General features: G+C 45.4%; 1 protein-coding gene across 1 annotated transcript in view; it reads left to right on the top strand.

Moving 5' to 3' along the window:
- The window catches only part of LOC126108515 (actin-binding Rho-activating protein-like), a 191,484-nt gene that overhangs the window by 19,874 nt on the left and 147,661 nt on the right, over positions 1–23,949 (top strand). The window contains exon 2 of the mRNA XM_049913784.1: positions 22,074–22,249. Within this exon, the coding sequence (XP_049769741.1) occupies positions 22,074–22,249 (176 nt within the window). The remainder of the gene's footprint in view (positions 1–22,073; positions 22,250–23,949) is intronic.

Raw genomic sequence — 23,949 nt, forward strand, 5'->3', positions numbered from 1 at the left:
AGCATCTTAAGAGAATATACAACACTGCCGTACTCATCTGCACGGCAGGTGACGGTGAACCGTGCCAAGGCACAGATCATCAGATTAACACGTTGCCGCCTTGAGGGTGCGATCGTCAGAGCGCGCACTCAAGACAGAGTGGCCCAGGAGGAACCGTCTATGTACCACGTCATTGCAGAACGACGACGCCGACGCAGGACACTGATCCAAGCTATCACGACGGAAGACGGACGACGCCTTGATACCCAGCGCGACATAGGAAACGCCCTTCATGCTCACTACACTAGGCTATACTCGGAACGTCGACATCCCCCAGAGGTGATCGCCGAAGTCTCTCAACTCACTTATGGCTCGATCTCTCCGACAGCGGCGGCGGATTTGACAGCAGATGTAACGGAAGAGGAAATCATTGAAGCAATACAGGCTGGGGCTGCTCATAAGTCCCCGGGACCTGATGGCCTTCCTCTGGAATTTTACCGGACGTATCGACAATTGCTGGCACCAGCATGGACTGATATTTGCCGCGATCTTATGTCTCCCACGACGTAGATATCTGGGGCCTTCCTCGCAGGACTGATTGTGCCTATACACAAACCACGAGGCGGATCCAGGATCAGTGACTATCGGCCCTTGACCTTACTCAACAGTGACTTGAAGATTTTCACCCGGCTTCTGGCGGCACGCCTAAAGCGATCTGTACGATGTGTTGTGTCGCAGGACCAGGCATCGTTAGGTGGTGACCATAATATTCGCACAGCATTGTGCCGATATAGAGATATGATCGCGCTAGCCAAAGCTCGCCAACTGCCAGGAGTTTTGGCCTCACTCGACTTTAGCCAGGCCTTTGACAGAGTCGACCACACATTTTTGATGGAGGTACTGCGACACATGGGGTATCCGGACGTCATAGTTAATGTACTGATGCGTCTCCTCCGCGGCGCGACGTCCAAGGTGTTATATAATGGCCGTCTTACGCCGCCGATACAGATCCAGCGATCGGTGCGACAAGGCTGCCCTCTTTCGGCGATATTGTACGCCCTCGTCTTGGAACCACTCCTCTGCGGCCTCCGACAACGCCTGACTGGAATATCCCTTGGTGGACACACTTTTTGCTGCACTGCCTATGCGGATGACCTAGTACTCCTTCTTCGCAATAATGACGAAGTTCGTGCAGCACTGGCGTGGGTGGCGACCTACGGCGCGGCAACGGGGAGCCGTCTCAATCTCCACAAATCACACGCCCTGTCTATAGGCAGAGGCCTACCCGACGAGAGTGTCGCACCGCTAAGAATCAGTGACACAATCCGCTGTCTTGGCATTGATTTCGCATCTGATATGAAGCGTTCAACAGCCATTAACTACAGGCGTTTATTGAATCAGATGAGAGCAGGAATAAGTGACCACCGCCTGCGACATCTAGACCTCCTGCAACGGACACGATATGCTAACGTCTATTTGGCGTCACGTATCCCCCATTTTGCACAGATACTCCCCATACCACCTACCCTGGCTCACCGCATGTTGGCGGTTTTGGGATCCTTTGTTAATACGGGCATGTTATTTAAGATTCGTTACGAGTCCCTAACCCTCCCGAGGAGCAGAGGGGGTTTAGGCCTTTGTCATGTTCAGAACAGAGCGAAGGCCCTGTTCGTCAGCTGTCACCTGCAACTGTGGCGACGAAGTCCGACGTGCCTCACAAGTCTCTTATTGGAGGCCTTACGACCAATCTCACTCGCACCCCCTGTGATGATATCGGACATCCCAGCACCTTTCTTCTACATTAGCCAGTTCTTCCTTGAATTAAGCTACATCCGCACCGCACTACTACCCACACGCTTGATGATGACGAGGGCGATATATGCTGCCATGCAAATGAACATGACGCCGAATGTGATTGAAAGCAAACACCCCGCTACAAAGTGGCGCGCTGTGTGGCAGGCAGTGAATGCCACCACCCTTGATACTAACGTGCAATCTGCATGGTACGTAACTGTTAATGGGAAACAGTTGTGCCAGTCCCGCCTACATCACATCCACCTAGCTGATTCACCCTTGTGTGCCACATGCCAAGTGGTTGACACGGATGAACATCGTTTCGAATGCGGGTCGGCAAAGGACGTTTGGTATTTGGTGCGTCAGATATTGGCTTTTCTCACACACACGACTCCCGACAGGATAACTACCCGATCACTTCTCTTCCCCGATGAGATTTATTTCCCAAGAGCAAAAACGAACTCTGTGACGTGGATCAGCGGCCACGCTGTTCACTACCTCTTCGGTAATGGCGAAAAGACAGTACCCGACTTTTGGTATTACCTCAACGAACGACATTGTGCGATCGTCAGGAACCCTAAATATAGGCAATATTTTTCTAATTTTCTTTGGAGCGCATTCCATAATCCGCCTCGCAGCTGGATTATCGATGACATTAGAAGATAACCATAGCACCTCTTCCCAATTCCTTTTTTTTTATGAGATTTGAACAAACAACGGAAACAACACAGCAACGAGAAGACAGTCATCGAAAAATTCGCAGCGGGCTATAGTATGGAGCATCCTTTGTCGTAACGGGACGACTTCCTATTATTCTGTTTATGTAGCCGCAGAGGAACGGCCTTCCTTTCATCCATTTGTATAAAAATAAAATAACATAAAATAAAAAAAAAAGCAGAAAAACCAACCTTCCAAAATCATTTTTCCCTTTTTTTTCATTTTTGTTAAAAAAAACGTGGCTAGCATAGCTGAAAGAAAAAGTGGTCGCGTTGTTGGACCATAAAGCGGAGGAACTGCGTTTTTTTTAAAGTAAAAAAAAAATAAAAAAAATTAAAAAAAAGCGGTTCTGGCGCTGCAGTCCGGGACTGCTACGGTCGCAGGTTCGAATCCTGCCTTGGGCATGGGTGTGTGTGATGTTCTTAGGTTAGTTAGGTTTAAGTAGTTGTAAGTTCTAGGGGACTTATGACCTAAGATGTTGAGTCCCATAGTGCTCAGAGCCATTTGAACCATTTATTAGACAACTTACAGTTTTCCTTTCGAAAACATAATAACAAGGCAAACTGGCGGTGACACGTGAATGTTCACACCAGAATTTGCTTCACTAATCAGTGCCACTACTTAGTACGTTTAAGTACAAAATTCATGTTCCAGGTTTCACCACTAACACGTCCAATACTATTGACAATAAAACCTAAAGACAGGCAACGGAACTACCAACGTTTGAAATAAGTAAGGCTCCCTAATTTTAATCTGACGAACGATGAAAACACGAGTACGTAGGCAATTTATTATCAATATGAAACAACATCGAATGATGCATTCACATTTATTTTCTATGCATTATGAATGTCTGCTTTCTTCTGACACCACGAATACGTCTTCTGTGCCAACCTCTTCATCTCAGAGTAGCACTTGCAATCTAAGTCCTCAATTATTTGCTGGTTGTATTCCAATCTCTGTCTTCCTCTACAGTTTTTGCCCTCTACAGTTCCTCTAGTACCGTGGAAGTCAATCCCAGATGTCTTAACAGATGTCCTGTCATCCTGTCCCCTCTCATTGTGAGTGTTTTTCACAAATTCCTTTCCTCTCCGACTCTGTGCAGAACCCTCTCATTTTCAACATTCGTCTGTAACACCACGCCTCAAATGCTTCTGTTCTCTTCTGTTCCGCTTTTTCCCACAGTCCATGTTTCACTGCCATACAATGCTGCCCTCCAAACGTACATCCTCAGAAATTTCTTCCTCAAATTCAGGCCTCTGTTCGACACTAGTAGACGTCTCTCGGCCAGGAATGCCCTTTTCTGCTAGTGCTAGTCTGCTTTTGATGTCCTCCTTGCAGCATTCCGGATTTTGCCGCCTACTTCATCTACTCCGTGACCATAAATACTGATGTCCTCGCTGTTCTTCATTTCTGCTACTTCTCACTAGTTTCGACTTTCTCCGATTTACTCTGAATCCATATTCTGTACTCTTTAGACTGTCCATTTCATTCAGCAGATCATGTAATTCTTCTTCACTTTCACTCAGGATAGCAATGTCATCAGCAAATCGGATCACTGATATCCGTTCACCTTGAATTTTAGTTCCACTCCAGGACGACGGTTCAATCCCGCATCCGGTCATCCTGATTTAGGTTTTCCGTGATCTCCCTAAATAGCTCGAGGCAAATGCTGGGATGGTTCCTTTGAAAGGGCACGGCCGACTTCCTTCCCCGTCCTTCCCTAATCCGATGAGACCAATGACCTCGCTGTCTGGCCTTCTCCCCAAAACAACCCAATCCACTCCTGAGTCTTTCTTTTATTTCCATCACTGCTTCTTCGATGTACAGATTGAACAGTAGGGACGAAGGCCTACATCCCTCTCTCTCACACCCTTTTTAATCCGACCACTTTGTTCTTGGTCGCCCACTCCTACACTCCTGGAAATTGAAATAAGAACACCGTGAATTCATTGTCCCAGGAAGGGGAAACTTTATTGACACATTCCTGGGGTCAGATACATCACATGATCACACTGACAGAACCACAGGCACATAGACACAGGCAACAGAGCATGCACAATGTCGGCACTAGTACAGTGTATATCCACCTTTCACAGCAATGCAGGCTGCTATTCGCCCATGGAGACGATCGTAGAGATGCTGGATGTAGTCCTGTGGAACGGCTTGCCATGCCATTTCCACCTGGCGCCTCAGTTGGACCAGCGTTCGTGCTGGACGTGCAGACCGCGTGAGACGACGCTTCATCCAGTCCCAAACATGCTCAATGGGGGACAGATCCGGAGATCTTGCTGGCCAGGGTAGTTGACTTACACCTTCTAGAGCACTTTGGGTGGAACGGGATACATGCGGACGTGCATTGTCCTGTTGGAACAGCAAGTTCCCTTGCCGGTCTAGGAATGGTAGAACGATGGGTTCGATGACGGTTTGGATGTACCGTGCACTATTCAGTGTCCCCTCGACGATCACCAGTGGTGTACGGCCAGTGTAGGAGATCGCTCCCCACACCATGATGCCGGGTGTTGGCCCTGTGTGCTTCGGTCGTATGCAATCCTGATTGTGGCGCTCACCTGCACGGCGCCAAACACGCGTACGACCATCATTGGCACCGAGGCAGAAGCGACTCTCATCGCTGAAGACGACACGTCTCCATTCGTCCCTCCATTCACGCCTGTCGCGACACCACTGGAGGCGGGCTGCACGATGTTGGGGCGTGAGCGGAAGACGGCCTAACGGTGTGCGGGACCGTAGCCCAGCTTCGTGTAGACGGTTGCGAATGGTCCTCGCCGATACCCCAGGAGCAACAGTGTCCCTAATTTGCTGGGAAGTGGCGGTGCGGTCCCCTACGGCACAGCGTAGGATCCTACGGTCTTGGCGTGCATCCGTGCGTCGCTGCGGTCCGGTCCCAGGTCGACGGGCACGTGCACCTTCCGCCGACCACTGGCGACAACATCGATGTACTGTGGAGACCTCACGCCCCACGTGTTGAGCAATTCGGCGGTACGTCCACCCGGCCTCCCGCATGCCCACTATACGCCCTCGCTCAAAGTCCGTCAACTGCACATACGGTTCACGTCCACGCTGTCGCGGCATGCTACCAGTGTTAAAGACTGCGATGGAGCTCCGTATGCCACGGCAAACTGGCTGACACTGACGGCGGCGGTGCACAAATGCTGCGCAGCTAGCGCCATTCGACGGCCAACACCGCGGTTCCTGGTGTGTCCGCTGTGCCGTGCGTGTGATCATTGCTTGTACAGCCCTCTCGCAGTGTCCGGAGCAAGTATGGTGGGTCTGACACACCGGTGTCAATGTGTTCTTTTTTCCATTTCCAGGAGTGTATTATTCCCTCTTGGCTCTTGTACATATAGTATATACCCCGTCTCTCCCTATACATTAACCTCTATTTTTCTCAGAATGTCTAACATCTTGCACCGTTTTGCATTGACGAGCGCCTTTTCCAGGTCGACAAATCCTGAGGTTGCAGAATTCAGACTGCATTTGCTGAGCATGTACTGAGTGAGGGTCACAACTACCAGCCAGTGTCCCATGTCCTTCACTTAGCGAACAAAGGCCATAAACTCAACCTGCTCGAAGCCCTGGAAATTAACAAACAACTTGCTCACAGTCCAGATCTCATCGTAAATGACCAGGCATAGCTCAACACTTCCCCTCTCCTAAACTTCATATAACCATCTTTGTTGTTCATTACTTCCGACACTCTCTCTTCCTACATATTCCCATTTTCCTGTATTCATTAAGTTGTTTTGTTTTGTTGAAGTTGTCTTTGTATTCCACATGGACTGTAGTTTCAATAGTTAATGCCTTCTTTTAACTGGTACTTGTATTACTGTCCATGTTTAACACCCCTTGTAGCTGTCTCAAATACTGTTCATATTTTACTTTGCTCATTTATTTAATGAAAACTGTTACACAGCCACTGCTTTGATTATAATTTTAATGTTAAAATGCAGTATCACCACACTCTTATACTGTAGGTTCCCTCAAACACCTCCATTTTCCTGCATTTATCTATTTCTGTTTATCTTATTGATATTGCTTAATTTCCTTATTCTGTATTTACATTGATAACTCTTCTTTTAATTTGTTGTGTATCACTCTCCATGTTTCATACCTCCTGATGAATCCTTGTCCAGTACTAATTTTATTTTATTTTATTAGTTTTGTTTATTAATAGAAACTTATGTAGGCATGCTATTCCGATTTTGTGCTAAAGGTTTTCCTGTCTACTCCATTGTTATTCATGTACAGTTCAGTTTTTACTTTTTCATTGCAAAGATGTTACTGTATGTTTCTACATCAGTCTAGATGTGTTACTTCTCTTCAAATGTTGTCTGCTAACATTTAACTTCTTTGGTGATAATACTCAGTAAATGTCTGAAGATGGCCTTGTGAGCCGAAAACCGGTTTACAATGTTGTTGTTGTTGTCGTCTTTAGTCCTGAGACTGGTTTGATGCAGCTCTCCATGCTACTCTATCCTGTGCAAGCTTCTTCATCTCCCAGTACCTAGTGCAGCCTACATCCTTCTGAATCTCTTCTTCTCCCTCTACGATTTTTACCCTCCACGCTGCCCTCCAATGCTAAATTTCTGATCCCTTGATGCCTCAGAACATGTCCTAGTAACCGGTCCCTTCTTCTTGTCAAGTTGTGCCACAAACTCCTGTTCTCCCCAATTCTATTCAATACCTTCTCATTAGTTATGTGATCTACCCATCTAATCTTCAGCATTCTTCTGTAGCACCACATTTCGAAAGCTTCTATTCTCTTCTTGTCCAAACTATTTATCGTCCATGTTTCAGTTCCATACATGGCTACACTCCATACAAATACTTTCAGAAACGACTTCCTGACACTTAAATCTATAATCGATGTTAAGAAATTTCTCTTTTCCAAAAGCAAATTGGTGCTTTTCATTTATTATAATGTTGTTCTACCAAGAACCGACGGAACATTCTTTTAATATGAAATCCTATGAACGTTTTGGGAGCATATACGAAGTTCAAACGTAAGATATTTGAAAACATTTATGAGGGAACGTGATCAGATCGGATTAAATTCAGTTTGGACGGCTTATTTTGGATTTTTTTTTTTTTTTAGTAGGCTCAGTCAGAGAGCCGTAATGGACGCTTCGCCACTGCTTGACAGTGGTTTGCTGAGAACAGATGTAACTGTAGACTCTGACGCCTCGCTACATCGTACGTGACTGACAAGGGGAGGCCACCAATTGTGAAATTCAGATTCGACTCATACTGCGCGTAATGAAAGCTCATGGCCAGAGGTGTAATGTGGCAAAGCACCAAGATGCACTTCTCAGCCGTTGTCGAGAAAATCGACAGTTAAAAGAAACCGTTACGGTGAAATACTCTCTACGATTAACGGTTTTCTCCAGCGTTGTGGCGCAGCGGTAAGCAGTGGAGTTCGTAATCCGAAAGTCGCCGGATCGAATCTCGCGCCATGTAATTTTTTTATTATTATTTTTTTGTAATTATTATTATTAATTATTATTGTATGTATATATATATATATATATATATATATTTATATATTTATTTATTTATTTATATAAAATCTATTAATGAATTGCTTATGCATGTTGGTGGTGAAGGCGGATCGCTCTCCAATTGTACCGCCTCCATTTTTCCGTTTGTTTAACAGGGTGTACCAAAGGTCTCCCGTCCGCACCGATTTTCGACGATGTTATAAGTTTCGCTAGGGACCGCACCTACCTTCTTTCGAAGTTAGCACGCAACTACGCTGTTATGCGGCGACTCGTTTCGGCCCATTCAACATCTGTCCTTCAAGTGTAATGAGCGAGTAACGGAGTTTATATTTCGTACCTGCCACAGCAAATTTGCGTTCGTGGGGTCTCTTTTCTAATTCGAACGTTTGACTTACGCTATACGTATTCTTTTCGCAATATCGTTTCTACGTCTTCCGTTAACTATACGTGGTTAACATTATGAAGACAATAACATTTGTGAAATACAACTTTGTTTGCGGAAAACATAATGATGTTCGAAGTCGCCAGTTTTTCCACGACAAACGACTTTCAACAACTTATTATATGCATAATTGATGCAACTGATTGCCGGGTATATATATATATATATATATATATATATATATATATATATATATATATATATATATAAAATTACAAAACACAAATACTAAAAAAAAGGTTGCATGGCGCAATATTCGATCCGGCGACCTTCGGATTACGAACCCGAGCGCTTACCGCTGCGGCACGACGCTGTAGAAAATTATTGATCGTAGAGAGTATTTCACCGCAACGGTTTCTTTTAACCGTCGATTTTCTCGACAACGGCTGAGAAGTGCATCTTGGTGCTTTGCCACATTACACCTCTGGCCGTGAGCTTTTATTACGCGCAGTATGAATCGAATCTGAATTTCACAATTGGCGGCCTCCCCTTGTGAGCACAGAGACGCCTGGCTGACCGCAGGGAGCGGTGGAGTCACGTCGGCGCTGCTCAAAGGGAAGCTCGTGCAACAGGTGTCTCGCGCACTTGTTCGTCACGCCTTCACAGCGTCAGCTGCAAGCGCCTGCCGACGTGCCAGGTTGTTACGAGCAGCAAGCGGCGACGAAGCCGAAACGTTATGACCCACGGCGAGGTTGAGCGCCACCTGCTGGTGTTGGCGGGCGCGTGACGCAGCAGGGAAAGAATGTAAGCGGAAGAGAGGCGAATGGGCAGTCATAATAGCGAAGATACGGGCCTAAGGCCGTCGGCACACGGACCGTGCATCCGAACGTTGAGCGTGCCGAGTTTCTGACGTCATAGCGTGGGATAGCACGCTCGGGAGTCATTCCGAACGTGCAGAGCAATATCTGGCATGTCAGATATTCTGATCGTGCGTCTCAGCGTTGACCAATGAGATGGCACAACGCCACCTACGTCACACGCACGCCGTCTCTCTTCAGTACAGAGTTGTGAGGCGCCATACTAGCATTCATTTCAAGCCTATACGTATGTATGCCGTTTCTGACAAGGGAACCTCCCCATCGCACTCCCCTCAGATTTAGTTATAAGTTGACACAGTGGATAGGCCTTGTAAAACTGAACACAGATCAGTCGAGAAAACAGGAAGAAGTTATGTCGAATTATAAAAGAATAAGCAAAATATACAAACTGAGTAGTCCACGCGAAGATAGTCAACATCATGGATAATCTGAGCTCAGGAGCGCCGTGGTCCCGTGGTTAGCGTGAGCAGCTGCGGAAGGAGAGGTCCTTGGTTTAAGTCTCCCCTCGAGTGAAAAATTTTTCTTTATTTTCGCAAAGTTATGATCTGTCCATTCGTTCATTGACGTCTCTGTTCACGGTAATAAGTTTAGTGTCTGTGTTTTGCGACTGCACCGCAAAACCGTGCGATTAGTAGACGAAAGGACGTGCCTCTCCAATGGGAACCAAAAACATTTGATCGCAAGGTAATAGGTCAACCGATTCCTCCACAAGAAAACACGTCTGATATATTCTATACCACACTGGTGATGGCATGTGCGTCACATGACAGGAATATGTTGTCGACCCACCTAACTTGTACACTTGGCGAATGGGTAAAAAGTTTATTCTACCTTGCCCGATTTACGTTTTCTTGTGGATGTGATAATCACTCCCAAAAAACATAAGAGTTTGTCACATAAACTGCAACAAATGAATCCAAAAGTCTCACAGTCGCACACTTTTCCCTGTGCTCTGTCAAAACATATGTGTTTAACGTTTTAAAATTTTTCCGTTTGTAGACCGTCAAATCCTGCATATGTCCAAGGAAATCCGAACATGTCCTGGAATTTTGGAGAGCGAAGTTGATTGTGTGTGAGTGCCTGAACTTCGATAATTGTCTGAAAATAAAAAATGAAACTTATTGCTCGAAGGTAGACTTGAACCAAGGACCTTTCATTCCACAGCTGCTCACGCTAACCACGGGACCACGGCGCTCCTGAGATGTAACTATTCTTGATGTTGCCTATCTTTCGCATGGACTACTCAGTTTGTATATTTTGCTTATTTTTTCATAGTTCCACACAACTTCTTCCTGTTTTCTCGATTGATCTGTGTTTAGTTCTTCAAGGCCTGTCCACTGTGGCAAATTATAACTAAATCTGAGGGGGGGGGGGGAGGGTGCGATGGGGAGGTTTCCTTGTGAGTACCAGCAAATTGAGAATCACTGGAAAACCAGTTGTTAGTTGTGTGATTCGTTCCAGTGAAATAATGAGAAACATCATATTCGTGGGAAAAGAATTAAGATTGCGTATTATGAGAGTAGGCTATTTGAAGGCAGCGACACACTGAAGATCCACTCAAAACGCATTATTCTAGGTACAATTTGTTATAATTAATTTTCAATTAGTAACATAATTATCTACGATTCACATTTTCAGTAAGCAGTAACACAATATGATTAAACGCACGCAGTCTGTTGTTGGTTCCATGTTTTACTATTCTCTCTAATCACCAATCTTTGATAGCCGGCACGGTAGCTCAGCGTGTTCGGTTAGAGAGCTGGTTGGTCTCTGTAATAAAAAAACTGAGTGAAACGATCAACAAACGAACTTAACGGGACGTCATGTGACGTCCGCAACGAACAAACACAACGATCAACAACGAACAAAATGGAAAATAAAAATACACTCCTGGAAATTGAAATAAGAACACCATGAATTCATTGTCCCAGGAAGGGGAAACTTTATTGACACATTCCTGGGGTCAGATACATCACATGATCACACTGACAGAACCACAGGCACATAGACACACGCAACAGAGCATGCACAATGTCGGCACTAGTACAGTGTATGTCCACCTTTCGCAGCAATGCAGGCCGCTATTCGCCCATGGAGACGATCGTAGAGATGCTGGATGTAGTCCTGTGGAACGGCTTGCCATGCCATTTCCACCTGGCGCCTCAGTTGGACCAGCGTTCGTGCTGGACGTGCAGACCGCGTGAGACGACGCTTCATCCAGTCCCAAACATGCTCAATGGGGGACAGATCCGGAGATCTTGCTGGCCAGGGTAGTTGACTTACACCTTCTAGAGCACGTTGGGTGGCACGGGATACATGCGGACGTGCATTGTCCTGTTGGAACAGCACGTTCCCTTGCCGGTCTAGGAATGGTAGAACGATGGGTTCGATGACGGTTTGGATGTACCGTGCACTATTCAGTGTCCCCTCGACGATCACCAGTGGCGTACGGCCAGTGTAGGAGATCGCTCCCCACACCATGATGCCGGGTGTTGGCCCTGTGTGCCTCGGTCGTATGCAGTCCAGATTGTGGCGCTCACCTGCACGGCGCCAAACACGCATACCACCATCATTGGCACCAAGGCAGAAGCGACTCTCATCGCTGAAGACGACACGTCTCCATTCGTCCCTCCATTCACGCCTGTCGCGACACCACTGGAGGCGGGCTACACGATGTTGGGGCGTGAGCGGAAGACGGCCTAACGGTGTGCGGGACCGTAGCCCAGCTTCATGGAGACGGTTGCGAATGGTCCTCGCCGATACCCCAGGAGCAACAGTGTCCCTAATTTGCTGGGAAGTGGCGGTGCGGTCCCCTACGGCACTGCGTAGGATCCTACGGTCTTGGCGTGCATCCGTGCGTCGCTGCGGTCCGGTCCCAGGTCGACGGGCACGTGCACCTTCCGCCGACCACTGGCGACAACATCGATGTACTGTGGAGACCTCACGCCCCACGTGTTGAGCAATTCGGCGGTACGTCCACCCGGCCTCCCGCATGCCCACTATACGCCCTCGCTCAAAGTCCGTCAACTGCACATACGGTTGACGTCCACGCTGTCGCGGCATGCTACCAGTGTTAAAGACTGCGATGGAGCTCCGTATGCCACGGCAAACTGGCTGACACTGACGGCGGCGGTGCACAAATGCTGCGCGGCCAACACCGCGGTTCCTGGTGTGTCCGCTGTGCCGTGCGTGTGATCATTGCTTGTACAGCCCTCTCGCAGTGTCCGGAGCAAGTATGGTGGGTCTGACACACCGGTGTCAATGTGTTCTTTTTTCCATTTCCAGGAGTGTAAAAAAAAGCGTAATGAGTATCGTCTGTGTTCAGTGATGGATCTTTGATGGGGCAGTGGTTCGCGTCTAAACACTGCCAAGTTTTTTTTCCTAACATTCGATAAGTATATGCTATAATATTTGATGTTATGTAAATATAAGTTCACCTTTTTTTGAGGGATGACTTTGTTCGATTGGCTTAATATACAGGACAGCTTGCGCTACTTGTATAAAGATATTTTGCTCCTTTTTCCTTTACGCTTTGTAATTCACATGTTGCAAAGATTCTGCTACTGGGTAGGAACACTGATCAAGTAAGACTTACCTTGGGGTTTTACTAAAATGTGGAAATGATGAAATAATAATTATCTTATGCGGAGAAGTATTCCAAATTTGTACCGCACTGTTTGTAATGGAACTTTTATAAGCGTGTGTCCCTATTAATTGGACATAGTACTTTCCTTTTCGTGGATGATGGAGGGAAATGTGCGTTTTAATAGAGCCCCCCTTCTAACAGCCGTGTCCCGCAAGTCTCTACAGGAACGGAAGGTTCCAAATGATTGGAAAAGAGCACAGGTAGTCCCAGTCTTCAAGAAAGGTCGTCGAGCAGATGCACAAAACTATAGACCTATATCTGTGATGTCGATCTGTTGTAGAATTTTAGAACATGTTTTTTGCTCGCTTATCATGTCATTTCCGGAAACCCAGAATCTGTAGGAATCAACGTGGATTCCGGAAACAGCGATCGTGTGAGACCCAGCTCGCTTTATTTGTTCATGAGACCCAGAAAATATTAGATACAGGCTCCCAGGTAGATGCTATTTTTCTTGACTTCCGGAAGGCGTTCGATACAGTTCCGCACTGTCGCCTGATAAACAAAGTAAGAGCCTACGGAATATCAGACCAGCTGTGTGGCTGGACTGAAGAGTTTTTAGCAAACAGAGCACAGCATGTTGTTCTTAATGGAGAGATGTCTACAGACGTTAAGGTAACCTCTGGCGTGCCACAGGGGAGAGTTATGGGACCATTGCTTTTCACAATATATATAAATGACCTAGTAGATAGTGTCGGAAGTTCCATGCGGCTTTTTGCGGATGATGCTGTAGTATACAGAGAAGTTGCAGCATTAGAAAATTGCAGCGAAATGCAGGAAGATCTGCAGCGGATAGGCACTTGGTGCAGGGAGTGGCAACTGACCCTTAACATAGACAAATGTAATGTATTGCGAATACATAGAAAGAAGGATCCTTTATTGTATGATTATATGATAGCAGTTACTTCTGTAAAATATCTGGGAGTATGCGTGGAGAACGATTTGAAGTGGAATGATGGTATAAAATTAATTATTGGTAAGGCAGGTACCAGGTTTAGATTCATTGGGAGAGTCCTTAGAAAATGTAATCCATCAACAAAGGAGGTGGCTTACAAAACACTCGTTCGACCTATACTTGAGTATTGCTCATCGGTGTGGGATCCGTACCAGGTCGGGTTGACGGAGGAGACAGAGAAGATCCAAAGAAGAGCGGCGCGTTTCGTCACAGGGTTATTTGGTAACCGTGATAGCGTTACGGAGATGTTTAGCAAACTCGAGTGGCATACTCTGCAAGAGAGGCGCTCTGCATCGCGGTGTAGCTTGCTGTCCAGGTTTCGAGAGGGCGCTGTTCTGGATGAGGTATCGAATATATTGCTTCCCCCTACTTATACCTGCCGAGGAGATCACGAATGTAAAATTAGAGAGATTAGAGCGCGCACGGAGGCTTTCCGGCAGTCTTCTTCCCGCGAACCATACGCGACTGGAACAGGAAAGGGAGGTAATTCATGTGTGGCGAGTTTGGTGACCAGCGGAAGTGTTTAAACTCAGGAGAGTGTTCCTGGAGCCACTATATATAGCAAGTCTGGCCGTGTGGGATGTCACATTGTCTTCCTGGAATTGCCCAAGTCCGTCGGAATGCGGAATGGACATGAATGGGTGCAGGTGATCAGACAGGATGCTTACGTCCGTGTCACCTGTCAGGGTTGTATCTCGACGTATCAGGGGTCCACATCACTCCGACTGCACAAGCCACACTCAATTACACAGTCTGCACCAGCTTGAACAGTCCCCTGCCGACATGCAGCATCCATGGATTCATAACGTTGTCTCCGTACCCGTACAAGTCAGCAGCTCGATACAATTTGAAACGAGACTCGTCCGACCAGCCAACATATTTCCAGTCATCAACTGTACAATGTCGTTGTTCACGGGCCCAGGCGAGGCCTAAAGTTATGTGTCGTGCAGTCACCAAGTGTACACGGGTGGGTCTTCGGCTCTGAAAGCTGATATCGATGATGTTTTGTTGAATGGTTCGCACATTGGTTCAAAAATGTGTGAACTCTTATGGGACTTAAGTGCTAAGGTCATCAGTTCCTAAGCTTACACACTACTTAACCTTAATTACCCTAAGGACGAACACACACATGCCCGAGGGAGGACTTGAACCTCCTCCGGGACCACACGTTGGTTCATAATGGCTCTGAGCACTATGGGACTTAACTGCTGAGGCCATCAGTCCCCTAGAACTTAGTACCACTTAAACCTAACTAACCTAAGGACATCACACACATCCATGCCCGAGGCAGGATTGGAACCTGCGACCGTAGCAGTCCCGCGGTTCCAGACTGTAGCCCCCAGAACCGTTCGGCCACTCAGGCCGGCTCGCACGCTGGCACTTGCTGATTGCCCAGTACTGTATCTGCAGCAATTTGCGGAAGGGTTGCACTTCTATCACGTTGAACGATTCTGTTCAGTCGTCCTTGATCCTGTTCTTGCAGGATCTTTTTCCGGCCGCAGCGATGTCGGAGATTTGATGTTTTACCTTACTCCTAATATGCACGGTACACTCGTGAAATGGTCGTATGGGCAAATTCCCACTTCATCGGTACATAGGAGATGCTGGGTCCCATCGCTCGTGCGCCGACTGTAACGTTGAAACTCAAATTCTGATAACCTGGCATTGTATCAGCAGTAACCGATCTAACAACTGCGCCAAACAATTGTTGTCTCATTTAGCTATAGCTGACAGCAGCGCCGTATTCTGCCTGTTTACATATCTCTCTATTTTTTACATATCTCTCTATTTGAATACGCATCCTTACACCATTTTCTTTGGCGCTTCACTGTACCTTCCACAGCGAAACTTTGTCTCGAAACCTGGCAGAAAATCCAAACAGATTCTGGTCGTACGTAAACTATGCTAGCGGCAAGACACGTTCGATGCCTTCTGTAGACGACAGCAATGGAAATGCTATCGACGACAGTACTGCTAAAGCAGACTTCCGAAATCCCTTCACCAAAGGAGACTAAGTAAATATTGCAGAACGCGAATCAAGAACAACTGACAACATGAATAACTTACAAGCGGATATCCTCGGAGTATTGAAACAACTTAAATCACGTAATAAAATCGAGTCTTCTCGTCGAGACTGTATACCAGTTAGGTTCCTTTCAGAGAATGCTGATGCAGTAGCTCCTTAACAATCGTGGACACCCGCTCACTCTACGAAAGATCCGTACACAAAGACTGGAAAGTTGCACAGGTCACACCAGTATTCAAGAAGGATAATTGCAGTAATCACTAAATTACCCTCCCACATCATAAACGTCGATATGCAGCTACATTTTGGAAGATATATTGTGTTGTAACATTATGGTTCAAATGGCTCTGAGCACTATGGGACTTAACATCTGAGGTCTTCGGTCCCCTATACGTCTGCAGCTACATCAGAGTGACCCGATTTGTGGAAGACTGCCAGTGACTACACCTCTTCTTGGAGGCAATTGCATTGAGATGTACAGATTTGTGTTCTTGTTACGATGATGTTTAATAAATTTCCGCTTCTAGGGAAACATGAAGACCCTTTATGGTCACCATGTAAAGTTTTGTGGAAAGTATCTACATCTACTATGAAGTTTTGTGGAAAGTATGTACATCTACATCTACATCTATACTCCACAAGCCACCTGACGGTGTGTGGCGGAAGGTACCTTGGGTACCTCTATCGGTTCTCCCTTCTACTCCAGTCTCTTATTCTTCGTGGAAGGATAGATTGTCGCTGTACCTCTGTGTGGGCTCTAATCTCTCTGATTTTATCCTCACGTTCTCTTCGCGAGATATACGTAGGAGGGAGCAATATACTGCCTGACTCTTCGGTGAAGGTATGTTCTCGAAACTCCGACAAAAGTCCGTACCGAGCTACTGAGCGTCTCTCTTGCGCAGTCTTCCACTGGAGTTTATCTGTCATCTCCGTAACGCTTTCGCGATTACCAAATGATCCTGTAATGAAGCGCGCTGCTCTCCGTTGGATCTTCTCTATCTCTTCTATCAACCCTATCTGGTACGAATCCCACACCAGTATTCGAGCAGTAGGGGAACAAGTGTACTGTAACCTACTTCTTTTGTTTTCGGACTGCATTTCCTTGGGATTCTTCTAATGAATCTCAGTCTGGCATCTGCTTTACTGACGATTAATTTTATACGGTCATTCCAGTTTAAATCACTCCTAATGCCTACTCCTAGATAATTTGTGGAATTAACTGCTTCTAGTTGCTGACCTGCTATATGGTAGATAAATGATAAAGGATGTTTCTTTGTATGTATTCGCAGCACGTTGCACTTGTCTACATTGAGATACAGTTGCCATTCCCTTCACCACGCGTCAATTCGTTGCAGATCCTCCTGCATTTCAGTACAATGTTCCATTGTTACAACCTCTCGATGTACTACAGCATCGTCCACAAAAAGCCTCAGTGAGCTTCCGAAGTTATCCACAAGGTCATATATATATATATATATATATATATATATATATATTTATTGTGAATAGCAACGGTCCTACGATATTCCCCTGCGGCACACCTGAAATCACTCTTTTTCGGAAGACTGAAAAATCCTCTTAGAAAATGTATCTATTACGCTGCTGATAAACCTCTTATGTTATCAGATTTTCAAACAGCTGAGCAGAACTGAACGTACTCAGATATTTCTCTCTTTACTTATTCTGATCAACACTAAACTGACACACAATATTTTTAACGCAACGCAATCTGACTTGTAATAGTCCCTACAAAAAACTGGCCGTGACTAACGATAACCCATACCTTTCATGAATCACTTACCTCACAAAAATATTCGTTACTCGAACTACTGCACTACAGCGAACGCCAATACTACCAGCTAAATAAAGGATTCTAAGTACTGAAGGCACTAACTACTGATAGGCATAGTTAGCACATGAAATGATTATATATATATATATATATATATATATATATATATATATACACGCACACACACACACACACACACACACACACACATACATATATATATATATATATATATATATATATATATACAGGGTGATTCAAAAAGAATACCACAACTTTAAAAATGTGTATTTAATGAAAGAAACATAATATAACCTTCTGTTGTACATCATTACAAAGAGTATTTAAAAAGGTTTTTTTTTGACTCAAAAACAAGTTCAGAGATGTTCAATATGGCCCCCTCCAGACACTCGAGCAATATCAGCCCGATACTCCAACTCGTTCCACACTCTCTGTAGCATATCAGGCGTAACAGTTTGGATAGCTGCTGTTATTTCTCGTTTCACATCATCAATGGTGGCTGGGAAAGGTGGCCGAAACACCATATCCTTTACATACCCCCATAAGAAAAAATCGCAGGGGGCAAGATCAGGGCTTCTTGGAGGCCAGTGATGAAGTGCTCTGTCACGGGCTGCCTGGCGGCCGATCCATCGCCTCGGGTAGTTGACGTTCAGGTAGTTACGGACAGATAAGTGCCAATGTGGTGGCGCTCCATCCTGCTGAAATATGAATTGTTGTGCTTCTTGTTCGAGCTGAGGGAACAGCCAATTCTCTAACATCTCCAGATACTGTAGTCCAGTTACAGTAGCACCTTCGAAGAAAAAGGGACCGAAAACTTTATTGGCTGAAATGGCACAGAAAACGTTCACCTTAGGCGAGTCACGTTCATACTGAGTTGTTTCCCGCGGATTCTCGTCGATTCACTTCTGCCGTACTCAATAACACAAAAAGCTTTCTGTTGAGCGGTCGCCATCTCAGCATCAACTGACGCTGACGCCTAGTCAACAGCGCCTCAAGCGAACAAATGTACAACTAAATGAAACTTTATAGCTCCCTTAATTCGCCGACAGATAGTGCTTAGCTCTGCCTTTTGTCGTTGCAGAGTTTTAAATTCCTAAAGTTGTGGTATGCTTTTTGAATCACCCTGTATATCAGTTCATGACACCCAGTCTTACATATTTCCTTTTCTGATCGTCCGCTCTCAAAACTCCGCCATCTCTCTCCCCACATCCACCACTGCTGGCGGCTCTCCTCCAACTGCGCAACGCTACGCTCTGTTCACATCGAGCTATCCAACACTACAATAGCGAATATTCCAACAACGCCAACCAGCCACAGGCTGCACACAGCACAGCCAGTGATTTTCATACACAGCGCTACGTGACGTTACCAACATAAAAACCTAAACAGCCTACTTGGATAGACCAACATAAAAACCTAAACAGCTTACTTACAAGACTTCTCTCCATTGAGAACGACATGCTGCGTTCTGTTATCTAGGAACTCTTCAATCCAATCACACAATTGGTCTGATCGTCCATATGCTCTTTCTTTGTTCATTAAACGACTGTGGGGATCTGTATCGAACGCCTTGCGGAAGTCAAGGAACACGGCATCTACCTGGGAACCCGTGTCTATGGCCCTCTGAGTCTCGTGGATCAATAGCACGAGCTGATTTTCATACGATAGTCTTTTTCGAAACTATTGCTGATTCCTACAGAGTAGATTTCTAATCTCCAGAAAAGTCATTATACTCGAACATAATACGTGTTCCAAAATTCTACAACTGATCGACGTTAGAAATATAGGTCTATAGTTCTGCACATCTGTTCGACGTCTCTTCTTGAAAACGGGTGACCTGTACCCTTTTCCAATCTTTTGGGAACGCTACGCTCTTCCAGAGACCTACGGTACACCGCTGCAAGAAGGGGGGCAAGTTCTTTCGCGTACTCTGTGTAAAATCGAACTGCTATCCCACCAGGACCAGCGGCCTTTCATCTTTTGAGCGATTTTAATTGATTTTCTATCACTCTGTCATCTATTTCGATATCTGCCATTTTGTCATCTGTGCGACAATCTAGAGAAGGAACTACAGTGCAGTCTTCCTCTGTGAAACAGCTTTGGAAAAATACATTTAGTATTTCGGCCGTTTCAGAACCATTTTGGTCACAGAGTGCCTGGACATTTTGTTTTGATCCACCTACCGCTTTGACATAAGACGAAAATTTCTTAGGATTTTCTGCCAAGTCAGTACATAGAACTTTACTTTCGAATTCACTGAACGCCTCGCGCATAGCCCTCCTCACACTGCATTTCGCTTCGTCTAATTTTTGTTTGTCTGCAAGGCTATCGTTATTGTTGCTCTCTCGATTGCTGTTTGTATTATTTCAAACGGACTGGTTTCGTGACGGTGGGTTCCCATCCGGTGTTTATAATACTATAGTCTAGCATTTACGCAGCTTCCTTTACAATGGGTTAGCAAAAAAGAAGACGACACATCTTAAAAGTTTTCTAACTGTTTCTCTCTAAAGGAACGTATCTGTGTCAATGTAGGAACTCCTCAGTTATGTTTTTTATGTAATCCTCTGGTGTGTTTTATGTACAAATTATTTCAAAACTGTATGTTTAAATACGATGGTATGTGTAAAAGGCACTAAAACACACAACAAGCCCATTAAACTATTTTTTTTCCAATTTTAATGTAAAGCGACAGTGCTCTGCCATATGGCAGTGACACTGTTAGTGTTCCATTATGACTGGTTACTACAACAAATTAAATAGAATATATTTTAGCTCTCTAATTCGAGAGTGGTTTGATAAGTCTGGCAATAAAAAAAAAGAAAAAAAATGTTTGTGTCGCAAGTCACTCACCTTACTTCTCAATATAGTCCCCCTCTGAGGAATATACACTTGGTTCAGTGCTCCTTCAGTTTTTTCATCTCATCAGAAAAATAGGTTCTGTTAAGCTCTGAAAAATACTCGTTGATTGCAAGTATCACTTCCGAATTTACTGAAAATTTCTTCCCAGGAAGCCAGAGTTTCACGTTAGGGAGCAGGGAGAAGTAACTTGGAGCTAAGTCTGGTGAACAGGGTGGATAAGAAGCCATTTAATGCACCTTCGCCATTTTTATGACTAATGTGTGGGATAGTGCGTTATCCTGGTGAAAGAGAACTTTGTTGCGTGCCAACCTTAGTCTTTTTCAGCTGATGAAAGTTTCCAAAGATCCAACAATGAAGCATAACAGTTATCTATGAGGATTATTCCTTGGGAATCCCAAAATACAGTTGTCATCACAGTACCAGCTGACAAGATAATCTCTGCCTTCTTCAAAGCACTTTCATCAGCATTTGTCCATCGTTTTGAATGTGGTTTTGACTCAAGTGTGTAATGATGGAGCCAGGTTTCATCAACAGTCGCAAATCGTGCTGAAACACGGTGCGAGGTATGCTTTTGGTTGGTTGTGAGCCATTGTGGCACCCACTTCGCACAGAGCACACACAGCTTTTCTGTAGTTAGTTCTCCCTCAGCTGAGATGCTCACAGTTTCAGAAATCTCACGAATTTGTATCCAGCAGTCTTGCGTTTCCATATTGTGGATTTTGTCACTGGTTTCCTTTGTGGTAACATCAACTGGATGGCTGCAGCATTCTTTGTCTTCGCTGCTTGGTCGACCACATTTAAATTCATTAATCTAAAATTAAGTAGTCTTTAAAGGTGTTGAAGAGTCCGAATGAACTTCATCCACTTCTGTTTTGATTTGTGTGGCAGCCCAAGTTCAAATGAAAATGTTTAATAATGGCATGAAACTTGTTTCCTTTTTTTCATTTCCAGTTGCAATCGACTCACTGAACAATTCAGAAATCTGTCAATAATGAACTGTGTGCTGCACATTGTTGAAATTCTTTATACAAACCTTGGAATAATCAAGCTTACCAACCATGGTTCAATTTTTTCATGTATGTTTACCAGACTTATCAAACTACCCAAATATTGTAAACACAAGATTGTAAACCGATTGTCATTTATTTTTATGTATTTTAACAGATACAAAGAAGGACTACACTGTCTGAAACAGGTCAGTTTGACAAAAACAGGAAGTGTGCATGTTCTACAAGTAGCAATAGCGATTTGCATCCCTGTGACAAGTTTGTCCAATTTTGTCAAAAATTTCTAATTGTAACCAACAAAAGTATATTACAGTTTTAAATGAAGTGATGGTTTTTTCCTGACCGGCTTTGTGTATTACTGTCACAGGCCCACTTTAACCTCGGACGCACTGTATGTGCTGTAGCTGGGGAAACACAGTGGGTCAGCGTCGCACACTCAGAGTCTGTCTGCACATTTTATAGCGCCGAGCTTTCTTTGCGACAAAAGGCGTCCTTCCTCAGGGTGTGCCGGGCGAGGAGCCACGCCGGCGGCGCAGCAGCAGCCCGCGCCTGCTTGACCGCGTGCAGCTGTTCGACCGCGTGGCGCAGGAGCACGCCGAGTCGCAGGCCACCAACCCCTTCTCCGACCATTTCCAGGGCCGCGTCTCGCCTCGGCCCGACGACCCCGACTACGGCAAGTGAGTGCTGTGCGGCAGCAGTCTGGCAAACGCATAGCGTTAACCTCCTCTTAATGTATACTTTTTCACATTTGAAACTGTCACGTATAAAAATACGTGCGATATCTACATTACTAAATGGCTAACACAATGCGCACTGATACAGATCCAATTTCTACTGGTACACAGCTGGAGGTACTTCAAAAATGGTTCAAATGACTCTGAGCACTATGGGACTCAACATCTTAGGTCATAAGTCCCCTAGAACTTAGAACTACTTAAACCTAAGGACATCACACACACCCATGCCCGAGGCAGGATTCGAACCTGCGACCGTAGCGGTCCCGCGGTTCCGGACTGCAGCGCCAGAACCGCAAGGCCACCGCGGCCGGCCAGCTTGAGGTACTCATGGATGATCAGACACTGTAGAGGTACCAAATGTTCACTGCTATGTTGCACTTACTGATTCAAAAACCTCCAGACTCTTCTATGGCAACAAGATCCACTGATGTAGCGTGCTATGAGGCCACAAATTCTGCTACATTGTGAACAATACAAACACCAGCATTTGGAAGCTGTGCAGTTTTTCTCACAATGAATTGGAGTACAATACTAGCAAAGAAGCACCAAAAATAAACTGTAGAAGGTATACGATTTTAGTAAGCTACCTGTATAAACTAGTCATCATCTGTATGAACGAGACAATACCATTTCAAAAAAAGGGTACTTCATCAAATTTCTCCAAATAGTTAATTCATAATATACACTACTGGCCATTAAAATTGCTACACCAAAAAGAAATGTAGATCATAAACAGGTATTCATTGGACAAATATATTATACTAGAACTGACATGTTCTTACATTTTCTCGCAATTTTGGTGCATAGATCCTGAGAAATCAGTACCCAGAACAACCACCTCTGGCCGTAATAACAGCCTTGATACGCCTGGGCATTGAGTCAAACAAAGCTTGGATGGCGTGTACAGGTGCAGCTGCCCATGCAGCTTGAACACGATACCACAGCTCATGAACAGTAGTGACTGGCGTATTGTGATGAGCCAGTTGCTCGACCACCATTGACCAGACGTTTTCAATCAGTGAGAGATCTGGAGAATGTGCTGGCCAGGACAGCAGTCGAACATTTTCTGTATCCAGAAAGGCCCGTACAGAACCTGCAACATGTGGTCGTGCATTACCCTGTTGAAATTTAGGGTTTCACAGGGATCGAATGAAGGGTAGAGCCATGGGTCGTAACACGTCTGAAATGTAACGTCCACTGTTCAATGTGCCGTCAATGCGAACAAGAGGTGACTAAAACATGTAACCAATGGCACCCCATATCATCACGCCAGGTGATGCGTCAGTATGGTGATGACGAATCCACGCTTACAATTTGCGTTCACCACGATGTCGCTCAACAAGGATGCGACCATCGTGATGGTGTAAACAGAACCTGGATACATCCGAAGAAAAGGACGTTTTGCCATTCGTGCACCCAGATTCGTCGTCGAGTACGCCATTGCAAGCGCTCCTATCCGTGATGCAGCGTCAAGGGTAACCGAAGCCATGGTCTCCGAGCTGATAGTCCATGCTGCTGCAAACGTCGTTGAACTGTTCGTGCAGATCGTTGTTGTCTTGCAAACCTCCCCATCTGTTGACTCAGGGATCGAGATGTGGCTGCACGATCCGTTACAGCCGTGCGGATAAGATGCCTGTCAT

Source organism: Schistocerca cancellata, chromosome 11 (genome assembly GCF_023864275.1).
Source record: "Schistocerca cancellata isolate TAMUIC-IGC-003103 chromosome 11, iqSchCanc2.1, whole genome shotgun sequence".
Classification (NCBI taxonomy): Eukaryota; Metazoa; Arthropoda; class Insecta; order Orthoptera; family Acrididae; genus Schistocerca; species Schistocerca cancellata.